Genomic DNA, 20,465 nt, shown 5'->3' with positions numbered 1-20,465 from the left:
GCGCACTGATTGGGGCTAATTTCTTGTGATGGGTGCCTGGCAACATGAGGTAGCAGGGACAAGGGCAAGAGGGACAAGGGTCTCTGAACCCTACCACACAAACACACCCACACTAGCCTTCCACCATCACCCCCTCTGATATTTGGGGAGGGGGAAGGTGGTTTGAGCAGTGGAGGAATGTCCTGGTGCCATGCAAAAGAATGTGGAATTATGGGATGGCATTAGTGGCACGCGGCCTGAGTAACCTTGCCATTGTATGGTCTGCGGTGGTGGGATGTGCGGTGCAAAGCCAGCTGGGAGGTTTCAGTGTTGCAAACTCTTATGCTCGAGTGTCACACCTGGCTTGGATCAGTAATTACACAATCAGTTCTGTATTTCTGTGTGGGTCTATGTGTGTAGTACCCACTGTTAAATCTCTCTCCCTCTCTCTCTCTCTCTCTCTCTCTCTCTCTCTGTGTGTGTGTGTGTGTTTGCATGCACACGTCCACTTGTGTTTATCCATGAGTGTGTACATGTGTGATACAATGTGTTTGGTCCATATAGCCACTTGATAATCAGCACATCTTTGTGCTGAATATCAAGCACAAAGCACACATCATTTATTCTTTGCTACTAATAACATGTTTGTGGCTAATGCTAATAGACACTCGCTCATATTATTTTTATTTTTATTATTATTATTATTATTATTATTATTATTATTATTATTATTATATTCACAAAGTGAATGCTTGATGTGAATGCTCCCCCATTGGACTGGACCCCCAAAAGGAGGGTAGCCTATAGTGGACACAGTTTTCTGTAAATATCATTATATAATTGGATCTTTATGACACCCTCTGAATGCATGCCGAGTTTCGTGGAATTCTGGCACAGGTGCAAGTGAAATGTCTGTTTATGAAAATAGCCGGCCACGTGTAAACATAGCCTAGTGAAAAGAAAGAGATCCAGTTAATTGGAGAAAGACACAGAGAAAAGGCTCTTTATAAGTTGCTGCAGTCAGTCAGAGCACCGATAGCACTACTAGACGGTGGGCCGGGAGCTGCTATCTACTTTAGTTTTTTAAACTGTCAATATAAACAAAAATACAGGACTTGGGTTTTTTACACATTAAATGAAATGTTTTTTTTTCATCACATTTTTGTTTGTTTGCAGTCTCGAGATGGTCATATACTTAAAAAAAAAAATTGAGTTTTGTGTAAAATATTTTGGAGGACTCAGGGCCAGATGTACTAACGCTTTTGCGCCCACTTCAGGCGTATTTGTTTTGCAACGTGCGTGTAAAATTATTGCGAGGTATGTACAAACAGGCCGCAGTGATGTAAAAGCGCAAACTGCCTGTCGCGGGAGCTGAAAATGGCAGATTGCGTGTTTCATGTCATGCATATGCATTCATGGGAGGATCCAGGGGAAAGTGGGAGTTTAGCGTAAAAAGATGGGAGGGGAAGAGTAAAGAGCGCCTAATAATGTATTCCGCGGTATGTACAAAGACTGCTCCTGAAAGCGCACGTATTCTGTGCCTAAATACTTCCGCTTTGTGATCGCTAAACGTTTGATTCTTTTTAATGTTGTCATCAGTTAACTTCATTCAACTGCGCTTGTAGGCTCTGCCATTCAGTTGTGGACGTTCGTAAATTGCGTTTATGGGCGGAGAGAGGCAGAGAAAGGCGCAGTTTACACCAAGGATTGAACAATTGATAAATACGACGGAAACTTGGGTCTGTCAGCGTTCGCAATCTGTGGTTTGTCCATGACGCTGATAACTTTACGTTCGCAAATGTACGTACATCTGGCCCTCAGAGAGCCTTAGATACTATGAACCAATCAAAAACTCGTATTAACATCACCTGACATCTGACGTGGGCCCAGCAGCGGAGAGCAAGTTGTGAGAATGGAGAATACTAGAAATAGTTCTTAGTCTTTTTAATAAAGTATGGGAAATGGTAATCTTCCATCAGTGTGGAAACAGGCAATTATAAAGCCAGGGAAAAACCCATCTGACCTATCCAATTATAGACCAATTGCCTTAACATCTCAATTGTGCAAAATAACGGAAAGAATAATTATTGTTAGATTGACTCATTTTTTAGAGAGTAATGATCTTTTTTCTCCATATCAGAGTTTTGTTGGGGCAGAAGTACAATGGATTCAATATGTTTAGAATCAGATATTAGGAAAGCACAGACTAATATATAGGGAGATAGTAGCGGTATTTTTTGATGTTGAGAAAGTGTATGATGCTTGGAAAAAAGGTTTATTAATTAAGTTACAAAGATTGGAAATTGGTGGTTAAAGGTTGTATCAGCGATGGTGGGGTAACGTCACTTCTGTTGACATTCAAACAAAACAGAGAGTTAGCTTGCTACTCCGTCCCCCTCCTTCCCGTGCAATTGAAACTCTCCTGAATGTGCATCTCATCAGTTATTGGTTGGAACACTTTATTTTGCCTTTGAGTGGTTGGCAACACTTGTTGGTAGCAACTGCTTTTGTGTGCAGATCTCAGAGCCTAGGCTGCCTACAGTACAGAGATGCGTTTTTGTTTGATGGCCTGCTTATGAGGCGGGCAGCTAGCGGATCGTTAGATTAAATTAATGTGATCATTCATATGTTTTTCAAAAAAGCATAACATTTCACCAGTATCTTTAACATTGTACAATCATCCTCTTGAGCAAGAAGAGAATATAAAATGTATGTGGTTTGATGGAAAGTTGACATGGAAGATTCATCTGGAAAAAAGGTAAATAAATGTAAAAAGATTGTTATTATCCTACACTGTTTATTAGGACAATGCGGAGCAAGCAGGGCATCTTTGCAAAATATAAACTGGGCACTAATGAGGTCTGTGTTTGATTATGGGTGTATATATGTCATCAGCAGATTATAATATCAAAGCATTGGATGTCATGCAAGCTCAGGCTTTGAGGATATGTAGTGGTTCTTTTAAAACATCCCCAGTGTCTTCTATGCAGGTGGAAATGAGTGAGATGCCTGTATAACTGATGTTGGCATGTTAAGGGACAAGTTGATAGCCACCCAGCTAAAGCTATCTTAAAGCTGCAGTTAGCAAGTCTGACAGATTGAGGGGACATCGAGTTTGTGCTCGTCAGTGCGCACCAGACTGCACCAGACTGTGATTGACAGTCAGATCTCACACAGCCCTGCTCTGATTGGACCAGAAGAACCGGGAGCTGTGGATTTTTGCAGAACAAATAACAGGCTCTAGGTGGAGGTAGAAGTGTGGGTTTTTTTCTAAAACCGGCTGATTTATGCTGTTCTGTCGGAGCAATCTTGCCAACTGCAGCTTTAAAAGACTGTTGGGAACATACTAAGTCCATTTATAGAAGTTTTGGGTATATTGGTGATGCGAAAGCAGAGGATGTAGGATTACATACGTTTTTACTGTTAAGAGTCCCTACTTTTCCAGCATTTTGTTTCCCCCTTCCCAACATTTTTTTAAACATGTTACTGGTATCAAATTCAAAATGAACATATATTTTCCATTACATAGTGAAATTTGCCATTTTCAACATTTGATATGTTGTCAGTGTCCTTTTTCCTAAATATGAGTTTAAGAGATTTGCAGATTATTACATTCTGTTTTTATTTACATTTTACACAACGTCCTAACTTTTCTCTTCCGGGGTTGTACACTATGCAAGATTTTCACCTTAACATTACCTTTACGAAGCCAATTTTATGGTAAATGAGCTTGTAATAGGGGAATAGTTTGCATAGCATAGACATAGCAGGTCGCTAACGAGAGAACCAGCCATACAATTTCCAAACTAGCAACCTGAAGACATCTCTTAAGAATTGTGAATACATTACCTCGTAGGTAGATATAGCTCTTTGCCTGTTGTTAATCAGTTTTCTCTGCAACAAAACCATTTTCATTGTGTACAGGGGGAACAAGTCACGAGAAGTAGGCTATTTACAATGGCATTGTAAAATATTGCGACTATAGGGGGAGCTCTACAATTGGCAAAAATACCTGAAGCTGCATAGTGCACTTTAATATCTCAAAAAGTATACAGTAAATGGCACAAAAATGAAAAGACAGGCATAGGCAAATTGTTTGAATACCTACACGTCAAAATTTGAACAAAGTTTTCGATTTTAAGCGGTTCAAGTCGAATTATACCCTGGAAGAATAATGATAAAAAAATAAGAACAAGCCACTGGATTACAACATTAGTTTTTCTACTGTTCTACAGTTTTTTTGAGGTGGTTCCCATGGTTGAAAACATTATATTTGGCACACACATCAGTTGTCACAGTGAATACGTGTGTCTGGCTCAGGGACTCCATAGCGCCTCCTTATGTCACTGAGTCTCATGGTTGGTATATAGTTTCAGCTAGACACACCAAATTTGGTAGGTACTCAAAGAAAAACAACTTTCACATGTACATTGCCACACTCAACAGGAAGTGAAGTATTTGGGATTTTTTTGTGTTTTGACACAATCAATTTTGACAATGAATCAGATTAATTTCAAGTTTGTTTGTTTGGATTTTTGAGAGGTTGTAATATAAAATGGTGATACAATAAATTTAAATATCTGGGCACATAGGAAATGTGTCATAAATCCATGTGTTGTATCAATGTGTCATTCATTGCTTGACATGGATCTTTCACAGGTTATAGATTGTGATGATTATGATATCCACATGTGCAAGTCTAGCATAGCACCACCATCTGGAAATAATGGCTTTTTGATACCATTCCAGGCAGCTCATCAGATTTATTTCAGGTTAGGTGTACTCACAAATGTCAAGTGTTGACTTTATATTGTGAGGGAGGTTGCATCAGTTTTTTAGATAACTTGATCTAACTACTTGACTTGGACTATTGCACCACAGATCACAAAATATAAAGTGCTACCGCCCATTAACGCTCATTTGTGGAATAGAGCCACCTAATGAATAATGTCTTTGCAAAAGTCTACAAGATCACCAGCCAATATCTTGTGACAATAAAATTAATCAAATGTGAATCAAATAATCAATTGAATTTAAGAACCACTAAAGATATAATATTGAAAAAGTGTATGCTTACACTTGGCTACACTAAATCATGTTTCCTAAAGTTTAATTTGGCTCACTCTACAAATTTGTGAATGTCTGTAGACCCTGCAAAGTAGTGTCAAGATCCAATGTTACATGATATATTGGCCATTTTTGGCCCCTCATTTACACACACAGGTAGACACACACACACACGTGGGTTCACACACAGAAGGTAAACAGTGGTACGCACACACACATACACACACATACAAACATGGGCTAACACACAGAAACGCAGACATTCCCACATGCACACAGTCATGCATGCAGCATGCAAATACATACACTACAGGCTCACACAAGCACCCACAACTACAATCATGCTCTACAATGTCTAAAACTCTTGAAATTTGGCACACACACACACCAAGTAAGTAGGCCAGGGGGCAGCCGTAGCCTACTGGTTAGGGCTTCGGGCTTTGAACCGAAGGGTTGCTGATTCGATTCCCGACCAGTAGGAAAAATGTGGGTGGGGGAAGTAGTTGAGCACTATGCCCACATCCACGGCTGAAGTGCCCTTGAGCAAGACACTTGCTCAAGCAAGCCAACCTACTGCGCCGGGAGTGTGTGCTTCACCTCACTCTGTGTTTACTAATTCATTCACAGATGGGACAATTGCAAAGACCAAGTTCCTTGCAAGTATACTTGGTCTATAAAACTGATTTACATGTAAGTATATTATTAGATAACACCACTTGTGGCTATATTTAATGCTTGTTTAATGCTCTAAGCGTACAGAAGCCCATTATCAGCCTCCATTCGTCCTGTGTTCCAAAGGCATTGAGCTGAGTATATGGAGTAGCAGGTTTGATTGGAGGAAACAAACTGGCTAAACTCAACAAACCTTCTTCTGAAACATGTCAATCTAAATGAAAGCTATTCCATGTCAGAAATGACATTGACATCTGAAGATCTCATATGATGCTGTGTTCTACTCTTTTCACAGAGGAGTGTAAACTGGTTTCACCAGAATGAAAAGAGGAAGAGCCAACACTGAGCAAGTGGACAAATACAGATGTCTCACAGGCCCTAAACTGCTTTAAGTTTGTTAAATAGTGCAACAAAACACCATTGTCAACATCAACAGACGAGGTGACTACAGAATGCTGACCTTCTAAACCAGTGTTCCTTAGACTTGGAAAAAAGTGTTATGTTCAGATCGCAAAGAAGTATATTCTTGAGATGCAGACCAAATGCTGGAGGAGTGTCTGTCACGCAGAGTGGAAGGAGTGTGGGGTGCTTTGGCAGTGTTAAAGTGGGAACATTGTACGGGATATAAGGAATTTTGAAGAAAGAAAGCCATCACTAACAGTTAATAAATATATTAACACTAGGCTCTATGTCATGGAAAATATTACACATTTCTTTTCTAAATGAATAGCTTACTGTTGTAATCTGACCAAATTCTGATATGACAAAAGTGAAATCAGGCTTTCTATAATCCTGATGTGATTGCTATCCTGTGTATCCACTGGCAATATCAGTATATCAGTATCAGTGGCAATCTCTTTTCCCTTCATTCCTTGTTATAAGCTGACATAAAACACAGTGACTTGTGCAGTGTTTCAGATGAAAGTCTAAATGACTAAAAAAATTGTAAACCTCCTTCTCACTGTTCTGGATACAGTGTGATCATCTGTCATCTATGGAAAACACGGCTAGCTGCGGTCTTTGCAGGTGAGAGTCAGTAAAGCCCTCTACCCCCTCCCACCCTTACCACGACAAACCTAAATCCAGTTGCTTAAATTGCAGTTTTTCTAGCAAGTGGAGCAAAGCTTGAACTGAGCCTGGGATCTGTGTCCGGGATTTCCTGCTGCCTTTCCCTCCTCCTTCTCTGAACTGCAGTGGTGTCACTCGCTTTTAAACAAGACTTGCAACCGACAAAACAACAAGTAAAAGAAACAGTAGGAAGCAATGGCACCTGAGATCCCCCATCAAAGAAAGACAGAGACCAATAACCTGATATTCTTGAGAGGAGAGATGTCACTCTCCACTGTCCTGTCGCATTAAAGGCATAAAAGCCCAAAAAAATATACTTAAAAAAACATGTACATGACGGCACTGGTCAGTTTGGGGATCATCAAGAGTTGTTGAAGAACGTCTAAGGCAGGAGGGTAAAACTTCTCATGCCCTTTACTATCATTTGGGTACTTTTTTTTAGAAAAAAGGCTTTATTTGACTTAGACTTTCAGTGAGTGTGTGATCTGTATGATTTGTTGAGTAGCCTGCAGCATCTGTTTATAGCTTGAAGCATTTTGAAGTGGCCCCTGAGTTTCCTCCAGAAGTGGAGAAAAAGCCTCTTCACTGTTGGGGTGTGCATTCATTTGGATTGCTTTAAAGTGTTTCTGGGGCCTACAATCTTTGTAAAAAACAGTTTATTTCCTTCAGAGCAAACACCCTCATTCCATGTGCTCTCTGAATTATGTGTATTTCTCATGCATTGCATTCCCCCAAAGCAAAAGAGTCAGAATCATTATAATGTGGTATAATTCTGTCATGGCATTTACCTATTTGGTTTTAAACGGCATGGATATATAAAGGAAGATATATTGAATAAATGTGAGTAAGCAACAAAGAAGTTATAATGAAATGACAGTATACTGTAGCAATTTGCAAACAAGCTTTAGACTATTTGGCCATAGTCGTGGTCACATAGCAGCAATATTAATAATGATAAGCAACAACAATTATACATAATTATACATTTTTGTTATCTTAAGTTTTCATAGGCCTATTTAAGCAATAATTAGGCAGGCTAGCTACCCTAAACAAAGTTCTCTTAAATCTGAATTTTTAAAAAGATGTAAGAATTCTTTCTTACGCGTGCACATAGGCAGATATATATGCAGGAAAAAGGATTAAAATCACTTCTTAATTTGTCACGTTACTCACATTATCTCTGTGTTTACTGGGAAACTTGGGATAACATCTATGTCTTCGCAAGAAATTGTGTTAGTCATCCCAGAGCAGTCGCAACGTGCTGGACAGGTTGAGTTCTCCTCATACGACAGTATCGGTGATGCAAGGAGGATGAGGAGCAGTGATGTGAACATGTACATCTCCGTTCGACGATATCGAGTCATATCACAAATATGGTCTAACTAAAAATGTATCTTTCGCCAAACCATCAGCAGACTAATCTCCAGATAATGAAAAAGTAGAGCTAACCGCAGCTTTCATCTGTTCTGAAAAGAAAACGAGGACAACTTGAGTCCCTCCTTTTTACAATGCGCGCAAGTTGCAATAGTCCAAGTCTCCTTAGACTGAAGTTACACACACGTGAACTTCGCTTGGCTGTGAATTCCGTGTCATGGGCTGGTGGTGAAATCAGTTGAGTAGCCTATTGCGGTTTGGAGTTGGTCGCTGTCAATAGCTTCTGCGTTACCGTTTGAAGGCTCTCTCAGCCAGGATATAATTACTAAGGCCAACGTAAGCGTTTACATGGATTTACATGCTGCTTACAATAAAAAGCAGCAAGAACACGTTTTCCAATTCCTCGAACTGGCCCATATGGAATCACCAGCACACACAGACACAGACACACACAAACATCTGTAAAAGATTAAGAAAGGAAACCTGGGAATATGAAGAGGAATAAATGAAAGATAACAAAATGTGGACATTTAAAGGGACATTGCTTAAATTGTCCCTATTGCATTATTTTTATAGGATAGGATAGGAGCCTACTTTTGCAATTCCTTGTTGCTTTTACCCTTTCCCTATTGCTATCACTTGCTATTGCTTTTCTCTATTGCCAAAGCTATTCTTCAAGGGCCAAACGTCAGTTAATCAGAACAATTGCTTCTGGCTTCATTTCAGTGCGGGATAGGCTAGCTACAAAGTAGTTGCTTATTGGATATCTGAAATATTCCACTAAGACCTGCATTTTCTAAATGTTTGGCCTATATTTAAATAGTTTCAAAAAGTAGGCCTAACCTAAATGGTGATAGAGGCTGGAAAACACATAGGATGGCTTACAGCAACGCTTTATTAGACCTATAGCGAATACTAGGCGCATTAAGCAATAAATAGATCAATCAGAAAAATGCAATAGGGAAAATGTATTCCTATTTCATTCCATCTTTAGATTTTATTTTTCTTCTTTTTTCCAGACTACCTCGATTATTGCATAACCTACCAGACATTCGAATAAATTTGATTTATTAGAGGGCAAATAGCCTAAGTCATTAGGATCCTAACCTTTATAGGGCTCTGATAGAACCAAGAGCGGTTCAGGTGGCGCAAAACATCATCAACGGCGACCGTGGGGCTGATATAGATTTGTAGTTTTCCTAAGTTGATTGTGTTAAGATCATACTCACTGTAATACTACAACTCCCTTCTATATTGCGCCACTTCGGCAGTTTGTTTTCTTCCTGTTTCAGGGCGGTCAGTTTAAGTTGCCATAGCAGGGAATAGTGTCAGCTGTGCAGGTGCAAAAGCTTAGAAGAAATGTTTACGGTCTGTTAACGTGACACCTAAATCCTGGTAGGATCTGAGCGGAAATGTAAAAACCAGATAGCACATTTATAGTCCTGTGTATTTCAGAGTTAGCGTTTACACATGAACATAAATGCTTTTCAATGGAACTTTGCCTGCTAACGTTGGTTAACGGCTAGCTTCTAACGTTCATCTACTTAGCTTGCTAGCTAGTCAGCTTGCTATGTTGCTTAGAAGCTAACTGAGATTTTGTGACTTGCTTAATGTCATTGTGAAAAACATGACAATATCAGGCTTCTCTTGTTGATAGTGATCGATGTATCCCGTGTCGTTTGACGTTAATGTGGCTTTGCATGTAACATAATGTAACGTTAAGGTGACAGCGAAGGTACAATGCGAATAGGAGATACAAACATTGGTGTAATAATAAGTGCTACTTTGCAAAATATATAAAATAACAGCTCAGAAGTCAGAGGCGTAACGCTGGGTAAGAGGGAGAGACAGAATAGGCTATGTTTAAGTTAGAGTGAGTGAGTGAGTGAGTTGCTAACAGTTTCTCCTGTTTTTCTGTCCTAAAAAGCATTAGGGCAGAAATGCTAAGGTAACGTTATTCACGTCCTATCCCGCAACAACGATACCGATGTCTGCCAAGTCAGAACTATGGAGTCCTCCAGTGAATCTGAGACTTTCGACAGAACGAGGAGACATCGCTCACGGGGAAGAGAACCCCAGCGAAGACGTAGTCGTGACAAAACTGATGCCGATATTGCCATTTCGGAGAAAATTGACACACTGGCCAGCACGTTGCAGGTAACGTTATGGGACATCTTAAGTTATTGATGTTGTTTGCCATCTAAATTGTTTGGATGACTGGAGTGACTAATAACTAGGGTGCCTGCCTAAATCTATTTACTCAACTTTTGTGATGACATTGTAAACTACAGGACACCAGTCGCAACCTCCACAGAGTCGATCAGATGTTGGGACAGTATCGAGAGCACACAGACGATAAAGCTGAAGCCATGGCAACAGTAGGTGTTATCAGCAACAGTGTGCTGTTTATTTGATGCTAATAGCTTGTTCTGCTTGGTCATGACGGGTACATTGGCTTTTTCCTTGTAGTTGAAGGAGAGCTTGGAAGAGTCCATTCAGCAGCTCCAGAGTCAGCGGCTCCACCGAGCGCCCGCCAGTCACAGTGGCTCTTTTTCCACCCTACACAGCAGCGAACTGGAGGATGGCAGCACCTCTGGTAGTGTTGTATGCCTCCTCCTTGGTTACTTATGTACATTGCAGTTTATGTTGCATTATTATTCTTATGTTTTTGTTTTGGTCTTAATTCACTTCCAGGAGTCTAATTTTACTGAGAGCATTACATTGAATTCAGTCTCACAGCCCTGACCACTGTGTTTCATTCTACTTTAATGTTAATGTCTTTAATGTTCAGATGGACCTCGCTACTGCCCCACGTCTCCACTGAAAGATTATGGCAGCTCAGAGGGGGGCAGCAGGAGAAGGTCCAGGTCCGCCACTGTGCGCTTCAGAGACTCAGGCCAGGCTGAGGATGTACGTTCATTCAGAATCAGAAAAGATCCAACTTTTCCCACTCCACATACACAACGTGTAGCCTCTGTCAGTTTGTTTGCAATTCACACCAACGTCTTACCCTTGTGTGCTCAACATGCCTCCCTTGATCTTTTGCAATAGCATTGACGTGCCATGGAACAATTAATTCACACCACAGTAACTTGTCTAATATTTTTGAACAGTTTCATCTTGCTGTGAATCTTTGGTGTGGATTTACCTTAAGAGTGCAACAAGGCATGGCGAAAAGAACCTGTGTTAAAAGGCAGGAGTGAGATAAACGCTGTTTTTCTGTCCAGATTCACGGTCTTCACCAGTCCCTCCGAGATCTGCGCAGTGACCAGCTCCGTCTGACGGATGACGTCAACCGAGAGATTCACAGGAGGAACAGGTAAGTGAGGCCAGTGCTCCAGTGATTCACTATGTGATCTGCTGTACTACCCTTCATACCCTGTGGTAAGGTGCACTAATGAGTAAGTTAGCTAATTAAGAATGTTTTATTGTGTTTTGGAAGGTCTGAGGTGGAAACCAAGAGGACACTGAAGAATCTCAATGGCCGACTCAGCTCATCACAGGGGGACCCAGTGAGTGTGCTTGTACATAGTAAACATTTAATTCACACGCAACTTTGGGAAGCATACGGCCCTTCATTTATTTCTGAAAAGGCTGAAATTATATTGTAATGACGTCACTCGTCAGGACCAATGAGGGAACTGGGAGTGGTCGAAGGAAATCGTGAAGCTGTCCGCGCGCTGTTGGAAATAATAATTGATTATAGAACCCCTGTTAACCTAATGATTCTGACCCCGCTAGATATGGAGAAGTTTCAGTCAAAGTAATATTACTATCCATAGTAGGCCAATGTAGGCCTACCCACGATACTGTTACAAGAATGCCTTCTAGCTATTTAATTAGACTCAACTTTCCCCAAGAATAGTGTGCGAGGCCCTCCTCGGCCGACTAATTCGGGAGGCGCCTTCAACTGAGTAATAATCCTAGTGTGAAAGTTGGTCAGAGGCTATAGTGCTGGCCTGGACCACTATACTCATCTGGACAGAACATCTTACCGAAGCTACAGAGGGTTCAGGGTGTGCTAAGGTTAGCTGTCTAATTCCAGACTACTAATAAAATCAGTGACCCACCACAACACAATACGATGGCCAGTTCTCCTGATAGCGTGCCTACTTTCACTGAGTTAGCCCCACGGCCCTAGGGACTAATCCTAGCCCTTCCCCCTGGCACATCTAAAACTTTGAGGGATATCTAAAGAAACTCTAGAAAACTATGCGGTCAAAGCATAACAATTTATTTGTCAGGCACAAGCTATTCATCCAATACATTATAGAAGGTACATCTAAATGAATAATGTGAAAGTTACGAAAACAGGTTAAAGGAACATTTAGGAAACCATATGAAGCAATCAGAGAATGAACATACCAGCTCAGAGGATGATGGCTACACACCAGAGTGGTGCGGGAGATTCTGACTACAGAATGGCTCCCAGAATGCTCTGTGAACATCACTTAAATACTACCTAGTTTGTGGTTAGTTACATTGATATGGATCACATGATTGGAGGTCAGCTGATTTGGGATCACATGGTTGGAGGTCATCTGATTTGAGAGTACTTTGATGAGACTTGAGACCATTGTAGTGAGAGTGCATTAATCAAGACATGACAAGGTACACATTAATTACATTTCCTGCTTCCTAGTTAGTTTCTCCTGTGAAAAAGGCAAAGGTTAGAGATATAATCAAAAGTTGTTGTAGCAGCAATATGTGACAATGGGCCCACAATAGGCCCACACTTAGTAGTTGATCAAGAGTCAATATATGACTGAAAAGATTATCATCAGCCTGGTAATTAGGATCCTTACAATATATATAAAAAAAAAATCAGGTCTTATCAATGATAGGTGATGTGGTCAATAAAAATAGGTTTGTTTTTGGCATGCCCCTGTGGTGGATTTTTGCTAATACACTTATTTAAAACTTAGTTAATAACTTTGTAATAATAATAATAATAATGATTATTATTTAATAATAATAATAATAATAATAATAATAATAACAACAACAACAACAACACAAGTAAATGATATATATTTAAAACTTTTTTTGAAGGTGTCATTACGTGTTGAGCAGCGCCTTCAGGAGATTGAGAAGGGGATTCGCTCAGAACGACAACCAATGTTTGACAGGCAGCGACCTCAGATGCACCAACCCAGCAATTTTCAGGAGGTGCTATGTGAATACACACACACACACACACTCAGACTTACTCTCTGTTACCTTAACGTTACACACTCTCTCTCTCTCTCTCTCTCTCTCTCTCTCTCTCTCTCTCTCTCTCTCTCTCTCTCTCTCTCTCTCTCTCTCTCTCTCTCTCCGCTCTCACACGCACAATTTTTGCATGTACCAGTTCTGATAAATCATATATACACACATCTATTTTAACTCACAGAAATACTGATTTTTCTTTTCCTCAATATTTTGCAATGCTTTACACACATGCACATATATTAAGACCACAGTGCGATTGCACATGTGTTTTGTTTTTCTCTATTGCTACATTGCAACTCACCAGCTGTCCACAAGGGGGCAGTCTTTAGCTGCTTCTCTCACATCATTCAAAGGAGTCGCCTGCTCTCGCTCTCTCTCGGCATCCTGCGAGAGCGCTGATAAACTGCCTCCAATTTCCATCTTTATACTCTGCGGTTCTCTAATGGAAATACAGTGGGCCCCAGGCAACCCACAAGATAATGCATTTGTTCCCAAATGAAAGGAGAATAAATAAAAGAGGCAAATGAAGGGGAAAAACAAACTCCATCGGCAGCTAAACAGCTAGCTGGAGAGTGAGGGGGGGAGGGAGAGGTCTTCGAAGTTCACTTCCACACTCACTCACTCGGCTCAATTAAGACCGTGTTTGTGAACGACTCTTTCAGCTCAATTAAGACAGTGTATGTGAACGACTCTTTCAGCACCTTCAATGGAGGCCTCTAGGGGTTATCTGCCATATATGCCACTCTATTAAAGGAAGTATTAGTTAAAAGAAGAAAGGGAAGCTTTCGGAGTCTTATTTATTTATTTGTTTAATTAATTAATTGATGTGCGCCATCAAGTATGAAATGGGTGGGGAAAAAATATATTGTTGGCAAAGAGAGGAAGCTGTGAAAGAGAGAGAGAGAGAGAGACCCCTATCCATCCCCTACCACCGCTATCTATCATCCTAGTATTATTTCTGCTACTGTTTATTCTGTGTTTACATGTTTATACCCACATTGCTATATCTCTATTTTCTTTCTTTTGTGATACTACTGTGTTATTTGTAACATTAGCTTTGGCAACACTGTACCAAACAGTCACGCTAATAAAGCATCATTGAATTTGACAAAGGCAAACGCAGAGGAAGGTGTGTGTGAGGTTGGCTTGCTACACACATTTGAGCACCACTGTCACCAAGGGCTCTCAGAAGGATGGACACAGAGGCCTCTGAAATGAGGGGACCACGTTCCACCCACACTCACTTCACCTGGAGCATCTTGCTCTCTCTGAGCCCCCCCCCCACCCCCTTCTCTCTCTCTCTCTCCCCACATCCCTGTGTTCGTGGGTTGTAAAAATGAATCTCATAGCTCCCTGACGTTTGCATGGCATCTCTGCCCGTAGTTGCAGTGGGGGAGCCGCATATCTACCCTCCCGCTGTGGGACTGTCAGTCAGGCGTCTGAGTGCGCTCTTTCGGAGTGGGTTCGAATTTCACGCATGCTGCCAGCAGGAGAGGTGCTCACAGTCCACGGCCGTCCTCAGAATAAGAAGCTCAGCTGCTTTAGCTGCTTAGATGTTTATCACGCACAACACAAATAAACAAACAGAATATCAGATGTGGTGGTGGTCACTCACCTGGCGTTTACGACTACAAATGTGGCCAGTTGTGTGGCAGCGAAGCTTGTGTTTGTGTATACAGCAAATGCTTGTTGGCTGTGCATAACTAGTCCTTATGTGTGTGTTATTATTGTTGTTGTTGTTTGTGCAGGTGGAGCGTGAGCTGGAGATGACCAGGAGGAGGCTGGAGCAGTCAGAGGGTGGACGGGACACTCTCCTCCAGCAGGTGAGGGCCTCTCCACCCTCCATCTGTTTGGGTCGTCTCACATGGGCTACAGTTATTTTGGACATTACACCGAAGACACACGGTGTAGTGTGTCAGTTGCAGACAACATTTAAATGTCAAATAGATAGTTGTATTAGATGTGATTCTAATTTTTTGACAGTCCTATGAGTTTTAAGTTCTAATAGTTAGGCTGATAAGCACATTTTATGACTAAAGCATGAGCATTTCCACACATAATCTACACACTCTGTAAGGTTTAGTTTTAGATGTGGAGCCATTTTGTATCTGACCTCTGGGGGTCAATGACATCATCATTACACCCCCCCCCCCCCATTATTCTCCATTACAATAATGTACATTATTGGACAAATATGCAGTTTTGTTCCAATAGAAATGCTCAGCTGTTGCCCTGATGCCACATTCTTCCTAGAACACCAGTTTGGTCTGGATGATCCTGCATGGTCATAGCTGTCCTTCAAAGTTGATCATAATGTTGGAGTTTTTGGCTGGGCTCTGTTTAGGCCTTCAGAAGACATATTTGTACTCAACATAGGCTCTTCATTTATTTTCCTTATTGAGATAAGTAGAAAGCAATGAACAGAAAAGAAATTCCTTCAGGGTCTGAACAGCAGACCTCACAAATCTGAAAAATAATTTTGGATCTCATTTTCAGAGCACCCTAACACCTTGTGGAAATGTACAAATTTTTTTAAAAGATTTTCCTTTATTCTCCACGATCCCTTCTTTTTAAAAACACCAAATTTACTATACACCATTGATATCAATATGTTTTGCATACTAAGTCAAATTGATGTTTTTAAAAAGAAGGGATTGTGGAGAATATAGAAAACATCTAAAAAAAAGTCTTCGTACATTCCTACAAGGTGTTAGGGTGCTACCTTGTGGTGCTACCTAGGGTGCTTTTTCAGAATTTTTTGAGACCTAAGTGTGTGGGCCCTGGTTGAACTGACCTGGAATGACCCTATAGTAAGTCATGGAAATGTCAGGGAAAAGTCATGGAATTTTACATTTGACTTATAGGTATTATATACCTATAAGACATTGGACGTATAACCTCATGTATGAAATGTTTATAAGAAAGGTAGACCTAATTTTCATAGACTACTTAATAAATGACCACTAGATAGTGGCTATGTTTCATTGGCCAAGGATCTTCTTGAGTTTAAGGAGATATGTAAATTACCCCCAGAGCTTGATAGGCTAGATGATGGGACTGGCATAGAAGCCACACTCGGGAGCAATGGGGCAAAGAGCTGCTGATGAAAGTACAAACAAACAAAGCTACAGTGATGGCGCATTAGAAATGGTGACGGAAGCTGTGCTCGTGTGCCAATAGTCCATACGTTCACACAGTTCACACAAAACATCTTCTGTGAGAAGATTTTACCCAACCCAAAACTAATTGCAACAGAAATAGCTTTTGAAAATCCAATCAGTGGAACATTGTTAAAATTGGCATCATTTGTTCATAGGTCGAAGGCCAAATTTTTTACTTTTTACTGAACGTGATATATACTAATTAATTAAGTTTTTTCCATAAAATGATGAAACTTGATACACTTGTACAGTTTGGAGCTCTGAACATTTTCAGATATAAAACCATTGTCAAAAACCCTAATGGTCGCCGAGGCAACCAGGGCCACATACAGTTTTGAAAATACAGAGGTGCAAAAACCGAGGACCCCCATAAGCATCAACAATTGCACTAATGGACATTAAGTACAGAGGGTGAAGGGAACGGGGGGTTCTTTTTGTGAGGGCCACAAAGTACCGCTAAAAACTCATTGTACAATGTCCAAGTGCCATGTTACAGGAACATGAAAAAGAAGCAATTTTGACCTCATGCTATGTTGTGATTGTTAGTACACAGAATGCTGAGAGTGTTGGAGAATGTGGGAGTCAGCAAAAGTGCTTTGAATTGCAGGCATGGAAAAGAAGTTGTTGCAGTGGTCTTTGACTTGTATTATCATTACTATTGAACTTTGCTTTTGACTTTTAATAGGCCCTTAACTCTTCCAACTGTTGTGCCAGTCTTGATATTCTGGAAATTGAAAACTGTTCTAAAAAAGTTCCTGAGCCCATACAATCATTTTCTTTACAGAAAAAGGTCTGGTTTTAATGCAGTGCCACCTGAGGTCCAAATGACCACGGCCATCCAATATATTATACATGGCAGTTAATGGAAGTTCTAGATTGCACAGTAAAATTCTAGAATGACTTGCAGTAATATTACGAAAATTAGTGTAATTTGTTTTGAGTCTGCCTGGCCCCAGAGGTCAAATCTGAAGTGGGTCCACATCTGAAAATGAAGTTTACAGTCTCTAGAAACACTGGACAAAATGTCATGCTTTAGTCCTAAAATGCACAATATGAGCTTTTCTGCTCCATTATAAATAACAGCTTTGTTTGTGTCTTTTTGTCTATGTGTGTGTGATTGTCTGCATATGTGTGTTTGTGTGTGTGTGTGTGTGTGTGTGTGTGTGTGTCAGGTGGAAGACATGCGAGACCAGCTCCTGAGGACGGAGAAAGAGCGCGTGGAGCTGCAACAGCAGGTGGCTCGCCTCTTCGCCCAGAGGAAGGGCAGCGACGGACGAGAGGAGGACAGGAGGAGAGACGGGGGACGGGCCCCAGGTGTGTAGCCGCCCTGCCGTGCAGGACACAGGACGCAGAAGAGGGAGTGGGCACAGGGAGCACTCCAGAGGGGTGGACAGGGGTGGATGACCGGGTAATGGAGTTAGAAGTAGAGCATGAAGAGGGGCAGGAGAGGGATGATGGGACAGAGGAAGAGGAGCAGGAGAGGGATGATGGGACAGAGGAAGAGGAGCAGGAAGAGGAGCAGGAGAGGGATGATGGGACGGAGGAAGAGGAGCAGGAAGAGGAGCAGGAGAGGGATGATGGGACGGAGGAAGAGGAGCAGGAGGAAGCTGGGTACATGCTGTGCTCTGGCCTGTTTCATGTGTCTCTATGTGTTTGTGTATGTGTGCTGCAGATGGATTGCTGTTGTGTGTTTTTATACTGCATTTGTGTGTGTGTGTGTGTGTGTGTGTGTGTGTGTATGTGTTTGTGTGTGCTGCTTTTGGGTTTCCGGAGCAGGCCGTGTGGAGAGAGACAGAGAGGTCCAGGACTTGAGAGACCAGCTGGACCACATCTCACTGAGTGACCTGGAGCAGCTCAAGAGGGTCCTGGAGCACAAGGACCGTGAAAAAGCCCAGCTCTCCTCTCAACTTGAGGTGTGTGTGACTGTGTGTGTGTTTGCTTGCGTGTGTGTGTGTGTGATTGAGAGGGTAGAGAGTGTAACAGAGAGGCCAAGAGTCTTGAGGCCATCTATGCACTCAAGTGTGCAAGAGTACCTGCTTATGTGTCCAAGACAAACAACTGAACTAGAGTGTCTGCAAATTGTATTTCATCCCAATACCTAGCAAATCTTAAAATTGTCTTAAGAAGAGTAGGATCTCTAGTAATTAGTAGTAACTATAAGAGCATAGCATCTCTTGTAATTCTTACTTCATTGAGTATGTTCGTGAGACTGTGTGCACCTGACATTCCAGTGAAAACTCCATTACTCTACAGAGACTAGGGTTAGTCTGTGACATTGCTCTCGACACAAGAGGGCATGTGGTACTAATTAATCCCCCCCTGGCGACCGCAGATGCATCACTCGAGTCAAAGAGTGTTTAGAGGAAAACAAACAGCGTTCTAATCCTCAGGGCCTCCTTTTCGGAACCGGCTCCACACTCTCACAATTAAATTATTTCTGAGCAGTAGGAAACGAGGAGCCGAGTTGGACACCAAAGGCTAACATATCAGCCCGGGGCATGCATGCTTGATTGCGCCGAGGTTTCGTTTTCTGCGGTGGTAAGGTGTCAACGTGAGTGAAGCGGAAATGTAAAGTGTTTGTTTCAAGGCTTTAAGCCCATACGCTTTTCAGAGCGACTTTTTGTTTTTTTTAAAGTGCCTTGAGGCTCGCCGATGCTACACAGTCGGAACTGAATGGAATTCAAATGGGTCCAGTCTGAACTGAAGGAATATAGAAGAGTGTTTTTGTGTGTAACAAAGTTTGGTTTTGTATCTGTTTTTGTTTTATTGTAGCAGTGGGGAGAGTGATTGGGTCAGAACGTGAAGGCCTCTATCTGTCAGTGTTGGAACAGGGGATCTTATAACTCCATGGAAAGTCTGTGCCTCTGTCATGCTCTCTTTAACTTCTTCTTTTTTCTTCCTTTCTGCTTTTCAATTTCCCTCTCCCCTGCCCGATCTCATTTGTCACCACCTGACTTGCTCTCTGCCCCCCCCCCCCCCCCCCCCCCATATTCACCTGTTCTGCCCACCACTCCTCTGCATCTCTCTTTTCTCTCTTCATCTTCCACCTCCTGGCTCTCTCTCTCTCTTTTGATCTCTCCCTCCTTCCTGCTCTCCATCTCTCTGTTGCCGTACTTCGTTCCTTCTCTCCACTCTCTGTCTTGCTGTGTTTCTTTCTCTGTCTCCCTCTCCCTCTACTACCTCCTTTTCCTTTCTGTCCTCCCACGGCCCCCTGCTTTTTCTCTCTCTCTCCCTCTGAACTGTCTTTTTTTCTTTCTTTCTCAATCTCCCCACAACTCTCTGTGTCCCTCCTCTCCCTCTCTCTCTTCTCTCTCTCCTCCTCTCTCTCTCCTCTCTCCCCTCTCCTCTCTCTCTCTCTCTCTCTCTCTCTCTCTCTCTCTCTCTCTCCTCTCTCTCTCTCCTCCTCTCTCTCTCCTCTCTCCCCTCTCTCTCTCTCTCTCTCTCTCTCTCTCTCCTCTCTCTCTCTCTCTCCTCCTCTCTCTCTCCTCCCTCTCTCCTCTCTCCTCTTTCTCTCTCTCTCAGGCCCTGTCGCTGGATCTGCAGCGGGGTGAGCAGCGTCAGGGTCAGCTGCTGGAGCAGCTGCAGCAGGTGCGGAGCCGCTCGGAGGGGAGCGTGGCGGTGGAGCGGGAGCGGGAGCGTGCCCAGGTCCAGGTCCAGCTGGCCGAGAGCGAGCGGCGGCGCGAGGAGATGCGGGCACGCGCCCTGGAGGCCCTGCGCCAGTGGAAGGGCCGCTGCCGCAAGCTGGAGCGCCAACTGCAGGAGCTCCGCGCTCAGGCCAAGCAGGACACGGACAAGGCCCAGCAGGTCAGACAGACCGTGCAGCCCATGTGAGCGTGTGTGTGAGCGTGTGTGTGTGTGTGTGTCTGTCTGTCTGTCTGTCTGTCTGTCTGTCTGTGTGTGTGTGCACGCACATGCCAGACCAAGCAGGACATG

General features: G+C 42.3%; 2 protein-coding genes across 3 annotated transcripts in view; one reads left to right on the top strand and one right to left on the bottom strand.

The window, feature by feature from the left end:
- Positions 1-8,126, bottom strand: part of tshr (thyroid stimulating hormone receptor) — a 34,185-nt gene extending 26,059 nt beyond the window's left edge. The window contains exon 1 of the mRNA XM_076271905.1: positions 7,960-8,126. Within this exon, the coding sequence (XP_076128020.1) occupies positions 7,960-8,126 (167 nt within the window). The remainder of the gene's footprint in view (positions 1-7,959) is intronic.
- Positions 8,127-9,476: 1,350 nt separating this feature from the next.
- cep128 (centrosomal protein 128) overlaps positions 9,477-20,465 on the top strand; it is a 34,389-nt gene continuing 23,400 nt past the window's right edge. The window contains exons 1-12 of one of the 2 annotated variants that reach the window (XM_076272360.1): positions 9,477-9,555; positions 10,088-10,317; positions 10,452-10,538; positions 10,630-10,756; positions 10,952-11,070; positions 11,388-11,479; positions 11,603-11,672; positions 13,213-13,329; positions 15,120-15,194; positions 17,705-17,846; positions 18,309-18,445; positions 20,055-20,336. In XM_076272360.1, the coding sequence (XP_076128475.1) occupies positions 10,168-10,317; positions 10,452-10,538; positions 10,630-10,756; positions 10,952-11,070; positions 11,388-11,479; positions 11,603-11,672; positions 13,213-13,329; positions 15,120-15,194; positions 17,705-17,846; positions 18,309-18,445; positions 20,055-20,336 (1,398 nt within the window). In that variant the 5' untranslated portion in view covers positions 9,477-9,555; positions 10,088-10,167. Of the gene's footprint in view, positions 9,556-10,087; positions 10,318-10,451; positions 10,539-10,629; positions 10,757-10,951; positions 11,071-11,387; positions 11,480-11,602; positions 11,673-13,212; positions 13,330-15,119; positions 15,195-17,704; positions 17,847-18,305; positions 18,446-20,054; positions 20,337-20,465 lie in introns of both variants that reach the window. The other variant, XM_076272359.1, reaches the window with a different exon arrangement.

The sequence above is a fragment of the Alosa pseudoharengus genome, unplaced genomic scaffold (genome assembly GCF_046254945.1).
Source record: "Alosa pseudoharengus isolate Yale_2024_CS ecotype anadromous, Long Island Sound unplaced genomic scaffold, YU_APseudo_1.1 YU_APseudo_1.1_scf_7, whole genome shotgun sequence".
Taxonomy (NCBI): domain Eukaryota; kingdom Metazoa; phylum Chordata; class Actinopteri; order Clupeiformes; family Clupeidae; genus Alosa; species Alosa pseudoharengus.
Note: the sequence above shows the minus strand (reverse complement) of the source record. Positions and strands in the feature narration are given on the sequence as shown.